Source organism: Chrysochloris asiatica, unplaced genomic scaffold (assembly GCF_000296735.1).
Source record: "Chrysochloris asiatica unplaced genomic scaffold, ChrAsi1.0 scaffold00611, whole genome shotgun sequence".
NCBI classification, from domain to species: domain Eukaryota; kingdom Metazoa; phylum Chordata; class Mammalia; order Afrosoricida; family Chrysochloridae; genus Chrysochloris; species Chrysochloris asiatica.
This window is the reverse complement of record NW_006409129.1, coordinates 258,269-270,682: the sequence shown is the minus strand read 5'-3', so window position 1 is coordinate 270,682 and position 12,414 is coordinate 258,269. Positions and strand designations below refer to the sequence as shown.

The 12,414-nt window shown below is 35.2% G+C and overlaps 1 protein-coding gene across 1 annotated transcript; it reads right to left on the bottom strand.

Annotated features, from left to right (window-relative positions):
* Positions 1–448: 448 nt before the first annotated feature.
* On the bottom strand, positions 449–1,441 carry LOC102818123 (olfactory receptor 1094-like). Its single transcript, XM_006877811.1, has one exon. The coding sequence runs from the start codon at positions 1,439–1,441 to the stop codon at positions 449–451; it is 993 nt and encodes a 330-aa protein (XP_006877873.1).
* Positions 1,442–12,414: the final 10,973 nt, after the last annotated feature.

Sequence of the window (12,414 nt, the reverse complement as noted above, 5' to 3'; positions counted from 1 at the left end):
CAGAAGGCAAGTAAAGAAACCTTTGGGAAGACCTCGCCAGGGATTACAGAATGGGGAATTAACTTCCAAAGACTGCTGAGCAATAACAATAATCACTGTGAGGCTGTTGCAAACCATATTGTTAAGGGGACATCAATATTGCAGTAAGTAAAAACAAGTTACACAAATACTAACCATAGAAATATACAAGCATCAACGGACATTTAGTATGTGTCAATTTCAAAATAATTCTATACACATCTAGATGATACAATTAATCTGCATTTGGAGATTCTACGTTAGAAGAATAATTGGTGCCTTATTTGAAAATATTCTGGCACATAGACATTATTAACTAACAGCAAGACTTTTTTTTCTAGAACTATAACAGAAATACGAACTATCATCCAACTATTTGGATGGACTAGTTATTTTAATAGAAATACGGAGTCGTTATTTTCAGTTTTACTCAATGATAAAAATGTATTTTATTAATTAACCCAAGTCTCTCAAATAACTTTTTCATTGCTTCTTTTACATCTTTATTCCTCAAACTGTAGATGATGGGATTCAACATGGGAATCACAATGGTGTAAAATACAGACACTATCATGTTATGTTCCAAACCATTGCTCGAATTTGGTCTAACATACATGAAGAGGATTGTTCCATGATAAATTGATACTCCTGTTAGGTGAGAGCCACAGGTGGAAAATACTTTCCGCCTCCCTTCAGCAGAATGCATCCTAAGAATGGCCATTAAAATGAAACCATAGGATATCAAGACAATCAAGATAGTAAGCAGTTCAATAGAACCCACAAAGTAGAAGAGTAAAAGTTGGTTGATGTGAGTGTCAGAGCAGGAAATAGCAAGGAGTGGAGGGATATCACAAAATACATGTTTAATTTCATTGGATGCACAGAAGGAGAGGCTAAATGTTGCTACTGTGTGTAAAGTAGCATGCAGAAAACCAGAAACAAATGAGGCAGTGATGAGTGGCACATAGACTCTGGGTGACATGTTTACTGAATATAGAAGTGGGTTATAGATTGCTACATAGCGATCATATGCCATTGCCGCCAAAAGAATGCTTTCCGTGGTCCCAAAAGTGACAAAGAGCAGCATCTGTGCAGCACAACCAAAGAAAGAAATGTCTTTATTCTCTGCCAGGAAATTAACCAACATTTTGGGAGTTACAACTGAAGAATAACAGGCATCTAAGGAAGATAATGAACTCAGAAAATAGTACATGGGATTGTGGAGTCTGGAATCTATCACGACTAGCAAAACAAGTCCCAAATTTCCTACCAGAGTAAAAATATAGATTGCAAGAAATAGCAAAAAGAGATAAATTTGCAGCTCAGGATCATTTGTGAATCCCAGCAATGTAAACATGGTGACTTCAGAAGTATTCTTCAACCGAATCCTATATGAATCCATTGTTGAGGACAACATTGGCATTTCTGCTGATTTTTATGGGTCTTAACTCCAATGTCCTGATATCCTGTGAAAAAAAAGAGTACACCCAATTACATTTTCAACATTGATTTTCAGAAATGGGTAATAACATCCCAGGCAGTGATGAGATGTTGTTTTTGTTAACTGACACTATGTACAATGTGATTAGACCATTGGGAGGCATAGAGTTTCCATTGTCAGATTTTCAGAAGTAGGTGCTAGAATTTAGTTCCTAGTGGTATTAATCAGTAAGCTCCACTGATATCTATTTAGCATCACAGCAAAACACAAACCTCCAATGACAAATGGATAGTGGCTACACTTAGGGTATATTGGCCAGGAATCAAACCTGGGTTTCCCATTTGGATGGTAAGACTCTACCACTGAACCAATAATTCCCTCTAGAGATAGGAAGTCAAGTCATTTCCAACTCAAAGTGACATTTATTGAGTGTTCTAGGAGTGGTTGACGGGTTAGAATTGCTGATCTTACGCAGTTTAAAGAGACCTTGTGATCCTTTACTTCTCCTATAGAGCCACACCAGATTTTCTGAAATGGGATAGGCTATGACAAAGTAGCTGAGTCCATGTGACTGTAATTTCCTTTGTAAATAAAAGGAAGAAATGGTTTTACTTGTTGACTAAACTTGTCATGTTAGAAGAAACAAATAAGCAAGCAAACCAAATCAAAACAACAACTAAAAACTGTCATAATTTCCAAAGAACAACAAATAGAAAAATTGTAAGTCTAAAAACATTATAATTACAAATACACACTTCCTGAATATACATAAACATCTTCTCTTAAGGTTCACTACTGTAAAATGAGAATAATGTATTTACCTCAAAAGGTTGAATTGAAGTTAAATAACAAAAGTCTGTGAAAAAGATTTAATTTTAAAAATATTATCCAATGATGAGAATAGGTTCCTTTACTTACATTTCATGTTAAAATAGAAGGTAGTCTTTGTTGATCCAACACGTTTATAGGCTAGTCCTATTAATTATCCCATTGGATTGTCATTTCTAGATCAGTGGGAAGCAGGGCAGGAGATGGTAGTCAGAAGATAGAAGAACCTTAATTACAAACAAAAAAAGGACTCTCAGTTTTAAGTGGTTGTTCTTTTCAACATATATTATTAAATAGTCCATTTTTACATTTGCAACTTATTGTATCATTATTGTAGCTTGTAAAGTTTTAACTTAATGACAATTTTAAGATTCCTTATTCATAAGGAATTTTGGTAATATAGTGAAAATTGGTTGCTAACCTAAACATCAGCAGTTAGTATTCACCAACTGCTACATGGAACAAAAATGTACCAGTGTGGTTCCTCAAAAATTTCAGTCTGGAAAACCCTATGAACAGATCTACCCTCTAGGTTACAGGCAGAACTGATTTGACTGCAATAAGTTTGGGTTGGGGATATTGTCTATTGTTATGTTTATTTTCTCTAAATAACTCCTCAAAGATTCATGTGGAAGATTTTCTAATATCTAAAGTTAATTGCTTCGTAACTATAGGGCTACTGAACAAACTTTTTGGATCTTTAGAGAGCTCTAATATGAAAAATATAATTAAATAAAATTGCTAGTTTCTTCTAAGTTCAGGTAATTTGTATATGATAATTGATAATATATGTACAAACATCTTATCATAACTGTATATAATTATGCATTAACAGTTATATTAATAAATAAATATTTAATAAAATATATTAATGTATTCTCTGAAATTCATAAAAATCACAATTCATAAAATATACTGTATTCTTTGGGATTCATAAAAATAACTTGAGAAGCATCTTTTAAGGTGTCAAACAATCTAGTGATAGTATGATCTTGGAAAAATAACACTGTCCTCTTTAGTGACAAACAGTTAAGGTTAAAAAATACATCAGACATGTCTTGTTCAGCAATTATAGGAGCATAGTACTGGTGTGGAATGCTCATTTACGTGAGGCATTTTAAAATATCTTATTAACTTAAAGTTTTAATTATATGTGAAAATGTAAGCAATTTACATAACTCATATATTATTATGTAAAACAATATAAATTTACAAATTCCATAGCAGTGACTAAGCCCCAAAGCAGACTCTAAATTATTTTCTTTTATTTATTTGTATTTGTTTTATAACACAAATAAACGAAACACAAAAGATGTTGCCACTGAGTCGATTCCGACACATAGTGACCCTATGAAATAGAATAGACCAGGTACATGGGATTTCCTTGGTGTGATCTTTATGGAAGCCAATTGGCACATCTTTCTCCTTTAGAGAAGTTTTCCTCCAATCTTTTGGTTAGCAATATAGCACTATGTGCTGCATAACCATGGCTCCTATATAATCTGTTTATACTGAAGGACCTCTCTACTGAAATTAGATCCAGTGAATCCTGAGATTCAATGTTGAAAAGGACCATAGAAATGCATTTCTATAACAGTATTCCACTTTTGGACTAGTTAGTAAAATAATTGTGTGTCTTGCTTAAATTCTCCTGATAAACTTGCTGATATAATTTTCAGGCACTCTTGAAGATTCTCATCTTTTCTGTAAAGCAAAACTGTGAATTATGACTGCATGTATCTTTTATGCCTTAACAGGTCTTATTAGAGCAATTAACTACTTTGATATAGGGAACTAGAGATGGCATAGAGAAAAACTAAGAGGTTTCAGGACTTCATTCAAGCTTTTTCAAATAGGCATTTCTGTTATCAAAGTTTTAAGGAAATCAGAACTGGCCTTAACAAACAAAACTTAGTTCCTCAACTCTCATACAGTCAGAAAATGTAAAGTTCTTGAGAAAAGCAGTATAAATACTATGTTTGAGAAGAAAGCTATGACACCAGTTATCACATATTATTAAATGGATGCTAAACCATAAAACCAAACATGAGTTAATTCAGACTCATAAGTTCTCAAAAAGACAGAGCAGATCTGAACCATAAAGTGATCATGACTATAATCTTGGTTGAAGCAGACTCCCTCATTTTTCTCCCATGAAGTGTGTGGAGGGTTCAAATTGTGGATCTTTAAGTTAGTAGCTGAGCATTACACCAGACCTTCTGAATGGCTCCTAGGACTAGGAATATTGTGTACATCAACATATGTAAACTACAGAGCAAATTTAACTCAAAATATTCTATATTATGCCACACACACAAGGAATCCTGGTTTGGCACTGTGGGCTAATGCTTCAGACAGCAAAGTCATTTGAACTACAAGGTGAGTGGTGCAAGCTCACCAGCTGCTCCTTGGAAACCCTATACAGGGTCACTATGGGTCAGATCAAACTCAATGGCACTTAACACCAACAATACATGAGAAATTTGAGGCCAGTTAGACAGATAACTTGAGAAAATCATACAGGTAGTTACTAGCAGAGAAAGAATTCGAGCCTAGAGTTCTCTGAGTCCCCAGTCTATTATATCCTGGTGTACGTAGCCTGTGGATAAATGTGCCAGACTGCAAAGTCCTTTGAACTGTAAGGTCGGTGGTTCAAGCTCACCAGCTGCTCCTAAGAAACCCTATACAGGCTCGCTATGGGTCAGAATCAACTCGAGGGCACTTAACAGCAACAAATACTGCAATTTGGAGCCCTGGGTTAATGAGCTGGACTGCAACATCAGTCTGAACCTCAAAGTCGGAGGGTCAAGCTCACCATAAGCTTCTTGGAAACCCTATACAGAGTTGCTGTGAATCAGAACCAACTCCATGGCACTTATACAAGAATAGCATACTGCAATTCCTAGGAATGAGGGCATTCTGTAATCATCATTCCTTAGAAAAACTGCAAAATAGTCTCTTCATCTAGTTTAATTCTTTAAACAATTGATGGAGACTAATGGACCATGAAATTGAAAATCAGATCTAAAATATCTTCTTGAATAAATTAATTTTTAAATTAATTAATATTCCTTCAATAGAAAGCAATTATGGTCCTGAAATAGATAGAATAAATTCAAAGAGTGGCTGAAATCTTATTTTCTCTTCATTAAAAAAATTTCTCAATTTTAAAACAGAGCCTCTTAATTGTACTGCTCCTATTCTGTTTATCATTAATCAAAACACTTAAAGCAAATTTCTGACTTACACCCCTATTGACCAAAACATGTAAGGTGTCCTTTCTGTTTTCTGTACTATGTTCCTGAGGACCATGTGTGATTCACAAGTCTTAATGAACTCGAATCATCTATTTCAAACCTGGATATTAAAGTATAAGGTCTAGTTTGAGATTCAAGTTTCTAGCTTCCAAATATGTTCTAAGTGATGAAACACTATTTTCTCTTACCTGTGTAACTGAACTGATCACTAATTTAAGGTTTGCTCTCAATGTTATGTGTTTGGATTTTTATATCAGTTTATTAGGTCTCCTGTAGTCCATAGGGGTCCCCAAGGAAAAAATCATATTAACTCTCTTTGGAACAGAAAAGAAACAAGACTTTTTATCCACTGCAGTGAAGAAGATAATAGGTCTGGAACAATAAACTACATGATAAAAAATAATTAAATGAACCACTTTGCCTCTAGAAAAATGATTCATCAGAGGAAAAACAATATTTTATGGTATAGGATTGAAAACAAATCAAATGATACAATGATACAGGACATAGTTTTTACTCTTAGGCTAACTGGTTCTTGGTAATTTGGTTAATAAAACATATTCTCTAAAGTACCATTTCCTTCTTGCAGTAGTATAACCTATTGAATTTCCTCAATTTAAAAATTTTCAAATTAAATACACACACATATATGTGTGTGTGTGTGTGTGTGTGTATGTATGCTTATGCATATATATATAAATGTACTCACATATTGTTGTTAAGTGCCATTGAGTCAATCCAACCAACAGCGACCCTGTATAGAGTTTCCAAGGAGCAGCTACTAAGTTTGAATCATTGACCTTGCAGTTCAAATGACTTTGCATTAACCCACAGTGCCAAACCAGGACTCCTATGTCTATTATATACATATATACAATGTAGGTGGTTCAAGTTCAACAGCTGCTCCTCATAAACTCTATACAGAGTTGCTATGGGTCAGAACTGACTCCACGGCACTTAACAACAACAGATATAAGTATATATATATAGAGAGAGAGCTCTGGTAGCCAAATTGGTCTGCTAATCTCAAGGTGAGCAGTATGAAACTGCTATTCTGCTGCAGAAAGATGAGGTTTTCTATTCCCATAAAGATGTACAACCTCAGAAAACCTATAGAGGGTGGATATGAGTCAGAACTGATTTTATGACACATAATCACACCATATGTATGTATGTATGTATGTATGTATGTATATGTATAGATAGATAGATAGATAGATAGATAGATAGATAGATAGATAGTGTGTGTGTGTGTGTGTGTGTGTGTGTGTGTGTGTGTGTGTGAGTGTAGAGAGAAAAAGAGAGAAAGTCCTGGTGTGACACTGTAGTGTAAGCACTGGATTTCTAACAGTAAGGATGGTGGTACAAACCCATCAACTTCTCCTTTGAAATCATACACACATTCACTATGCATTGGTATTGACTTAACAGCACTTCACAACAGCAATGTAAGTCTGGACATCCTGGTTTCTAAGGAATATTCTGGCCATATTTCTAACTCCATAAGTAAACAGAAATACTATACTCTCTTATATCTTTTCATCCCCACAAAAGCAGTGTAATACATTTTAATTCCTTAGTCAATAAAACATTTCAAATAAAGGTGGTCATAGAACATGACATACATCAGGCTATCATATTGCAATAGTTGGATCTAGAATGTTGTAGATTCAGCATGCTAATAGCCTGCCCATTGTGATATATCATTTCAGAACATTTGGAAATCCTACATTTCTGTGATCTGTCAACAAGTCTCAATAAATTGAATGTCTATGTATTTCAAAAGCTCATTTTCTTCATCCTGAATTCTACAGGTTCACCAGGTTCTTTAAAAATAAAGAAGAACAAAGTTGGAGGTCTCTAACTCCCTGATTTCAAAATTGATTACATGTCTAGAGTGGAGAAAGCAGCATGACACTAGTAGAATGAAAGAAACATACATAAATGGAAAAAAAAACAAAAAACAAAAAAAAAACTGAGAATCCAGAAATGAACACATCCACATGTAGTCAACTGATTTTTGACAAAGGACCAAAGTACATTGAATGAGGAGGAGATGGTCTCTTCAACAGACAGTGCTGGCAAAACTGCAAATAGATATGCAAAAATTTGAAACAAGATTTTTATCTAACACCATATACAAAAACCAACTCAACAGTGATTAAAGATCTAGATGTGAATCCCTGAATAATAAAAGTCTTCAATGAACAAATAGGGGGAAATATAAGGACTCCAATACAGGGTACTTTATCCCACCTGAATTTAGAGTTCATCTGAAGAACAGATTTGATACATTAAACACTAAAGCGCTGAAGATGAGAAGAGTTGTGGGATGATATCAAGAACATCATACATGAAAAGAGCAAAATGTCATTGAGAAGACAAGAAAGAAGGAAAAGGTCAAAATAGATCTCAGAAAAGACTCTGAAACTTGCTCTCCAGTATAGAGAAGCCAATGCAAATTGAAGAAATGAGGAGGCCCAAGAGCTGAACAGAAAATTTGAAAAATCAGCTCGAGAAGATGAAGCAAAATATTATAATAAAATATGCAACTATTTGGAATGAGAAAATCAAAAAGGAAGAACACACTCAGCATTTCTCAAGCTGGGGGAACTGAAGAAAAAATTCAAGCCTTCACTTTCATTATTGAAAGATTCTCTGGGCAAATTATTGAATGATGCCGAATGCATCAAGAGAAGATGGAAGGAATACACAGAGTCATTGTACCAAAAGGAAATGGTTAATGTTCAACCATTTCAAGAGGTACCATATGAACAAGAACCAATGATACTCAGGGAGGAAGTCCAAAGAGCATTGAAGGAATTGGCAAAGAACAAGGCACCTGGAATTGATGGAATAAAAATTGAAATCTTTCAAGGAAATGAGGCAGCACAGGAGGCACTCACTCATCTCTTCCAAGAAATTTGGAAGACAACTATCTGGCCGACTGATTGGAAGAGATCCATATTTGTGCCCATTCCAAAGAGAGGTGACCCAACAGAATGAGGAAATCATTGGACAATCTCTTTGATATCTCAAGCGAGTAAAGTTTTGCTAAAGGTAATACAGAAATGGCTATAATCATACATTGACAGAGGTTCAAGCTGGATTCAGAAGAGGCCGTGGGATGAGAGTTATCATAGCTGATGTCTGAGGGATCTTGGCTGAAAGCAGAGAATATCAGAAAGATGTTTGTCTATGCTTTATTGACTATGCAAAGGCTTTCGATTGTGTGGATCATGACAAGCTATGTACAAAATTGTGAACTATGAGTATTCCAGAACATTTAATTCTGCTTCTAAGAAATCTGTATCTGGACCAAGAAGCAGTAGTTTGAACAGAGCATGGGATCACTGAATGTTTTAAAATTGGGAAAGGTGTGTGACAGTGTTGTGTGCTTTCACCATACTTATTCAACCTGTATGCTGAGCAAATAATCTGAGAATCTGGGTTCTATGAAGAAAAACATGACATCAGGAATGGAGGAAGACTCATTAACAACCTGTGATATGCAGATGGTACAACCTAGCTTGCTGAAAGTGAAGAGGACTCGAAACATTTACTGATGAAGATCAAAGAGCACAGCCTTCAGTATGGGTCGCATCTCAATGTCAAGAAAACAAAAATCCTCACCACTGAACCAAATAAACAACATTCTTGTCAATGGAGAAAAAAAGATTGAAGTTGTCAAGGACTTCATTCTTTTTGGATCAATTATCAACATTCATGGAAGCAGCAGTCAAGAGATCAGATGGTGTATTGCATTGGGCAAATATGTTGCACAGGAACTTTTTAAAGTGTTGAAGAGCAAAGATATCAGCTTGAGAACCAAAGTGCGCCTGACCCAAGCCATGGTATTTTCAATAACCTCATATGGATGTGAAAGCTGGACAGTGAATAAGTAAGATCATAGAAGAATTGATGGCTTTGAATTGTGGTGTGGAGGAGAATAATACAAGTGCCATGGACTGCCAAAATAACCAACAGATTTGTTTTGAAAGAAGTGCAGCCAGAGTGCTCCTTGGAGCCCAAGATGGCTAAACTTCATCTCTCATAATTTGGACATATTGTCTGGAGGGAACAGTCGCTGGAGAACAATATCATGTTTGGTAAGATGGAGGGTCGGAGAAAAAGAGGAAGACCCCCAACGAGATGGATTGGCCACGTGACATCATTTATGGACTCAAATGTGGCAGTGGTAGTGAGGTTGGTCTGGGATCAGACATTGTCTCGTTCTGCTGTGCATGGGGTTGCTATGAGTCGGTTTTGACTCAGTGGCACCTGACAACAACAACAACATGCTCCAAATGAAAGAACTCCAAAGTATATAAAGCAAACTCTAATAGATTTGATGAAAGAAATATATGATTCTACAGTAATAGTGGGTGATATTAATACACCACTTTCAAAAATGGATAGAATAACCAGAAAAAACTTGACAAAGACACAGAAGAACTAAAGAACACAATCAGCCAACTGTATCTCAAAGATGTGTACAGAGCATTCAACCCAACAACAGTACAATACACATTCTTTTCCAGGGCACATGGAACATTCTCCAGAATAAAACATGGCTTAGGCCACAGAACAAGTCTCCATAAATTTTCAAATATCAAAATACTACAAAGCATTTTCTCAGACCACAATGCTATCAAATTAGAAATCAACACTAGGAAAACCATGGAAATAAAGTCAAATACCTGGAAACTGAATAACACCCTGCTGAAAAGTGACTGGGTAGTAGAATAGATTAAATGTGCATTCACAAAGTTACTAGAAATAAATGAGAATGAAAACCATTCATACCAAAATCTTTGGGACACGGAGAAAGCAGTGTTGAAAGGACAATTTATTGCAATAAATGTACACATTTAAAAAGAAGAAAAAAACAAAATTCACACATTAACACAACATCTGCAACAATTAGAAACAGACAAACAATGGGAACATATAGCCACCAAAAGAAAAGAAATAATAAAGATTAGAGCAGAAATAAATCAGATAGAAACAGAAAAACTATAGAAAAGATCAACAGGACAAGATACTGGTTCCTTGAAAGGATTAACAAATTTGACAGCCCATTGGCAATCCTAACAAAAGAAAAGAGGGAGAATACACAAATATCACACATTAGAAATCACATGGGTGATGTCACAATGGAACCAAAAGGAAATTAAAAAGATAATAACAGAATGATATGAAGAGTTGTTCTCTAACAGATTTGAAAACTTAAAACAGATTGATATATTTTTAGAAAAAGATTACCTACTTAAACTTACACAGAGTGAAATAGAAAACCTGAGCAGACCCATAACAAAAGAAAAAATTGATCGGGTCATCAAAAAACTCCTAACGAAAAGAAATCCAGGCCCAGAGGGCTTCACTGGTGAGTTCTACCAAACATTCAGGGAAGAGGTGTTACTAATTGTACTCAAATTATTCCAGAAGATAGAGGAGGATGGAAAACTTCCTAACATATTTTATATTTTATGAGCAAGCATAACCCTCATACCAAAACCAGGGAAGGACATCACTAAGAAAGAAAATTATAGACCAATATCCCTCATGAACATAGATGCAATAATTCTCAACAAAATCTTAGCCAACAGAATCCAGCAGCACATCAAAAAGACAATACATCATGATTACGTGGGATTCATATCAGGGATGCAAGGATGGTTCAAAATTAGAAAAACTATCAAAGTAATCCACCATATAAATAAGAAAAGAGAAAAGAACCACATGATTATATCATGTGGTTGATACAGAAAAGGCATTTGACAAAATCCAACATCCATTCCTGAAAAAAACACTCAATAAAATAGGAACTTAAGGGAAATTAATCAACACAATTAAGAGCATACATACAAAATCAACAGCCAACATTACTCTCAATGGAGTGAAACTGAAAGCCTTCCTTCTGTGAACAGGAACCAGACAAGAATGCTTTTTGTCACCACTCCTATTCAATATTGTGCTGGAAGTCTTAGCAAGAGTTATATGTAAAGACAGGGAAATTAAAGGCATCCAAATTGGCAAAGAAGTAAAACTCTCTCTATTTGCAGATGATGTGATCCTATACATAAAAAACCCCAAAGGCTCAGTAAAAAAGCTACTAGATATCATCGGAAGATTCAGGAAAGTGGCAGGATATAAAATCATCACTCAAAAATCAGTTGGATTCCTCTATACCAAAAATGACAGTGCTAAAAAGAACATCAGGAAAGCAATATGATTTACAATAGCTGCCCAAAGGATGAAATAACTAGGAATAAATGTAAATAGAGAAACAAAGGACATGTACAAAGAAAACTACAAAACACTACTACATGAAACAAAAAGAGACTTATAAAAATGGAAGAATGTAACATGCTCCTTGATTGGAAGACTTAACATTGTGAAAATGTAAATACTCCCAAAATAGTTTACACATATAATGCAATCCCAATCCAGATTCCAAACACATTCTTGAAAGAGACGGATAAAACAATTACAAACTATATGGAAAGGAAAGTGACCCAGGATTAGCAAAGCACTGCTTAGGAAGAAGAATAAGATCGGAAACCTCTTACTCCCTGAATTCAAAATTTATTGCATGGCTACAGTGGTCAAAACAGCTTGGTATTGGTACAATGAAAGATGCATTGATCAATGGAACAGAATCAAGAATCCAAAAATTAACCCATCTATATACAGCCATTGAACAGAGCATGGGAACACCGAATGTTTTAAAATTGGGAAAGGTGTGCGACAAGGTTGTGTTCTTTCACAGTACTTATTCAACCTGTATGCTGAGCAAATAATATGAGAAGCTGGGTTCTATGAAGAAAAACGTGGCATCAGGATTGGAGGAAGACTCATTAACAACCT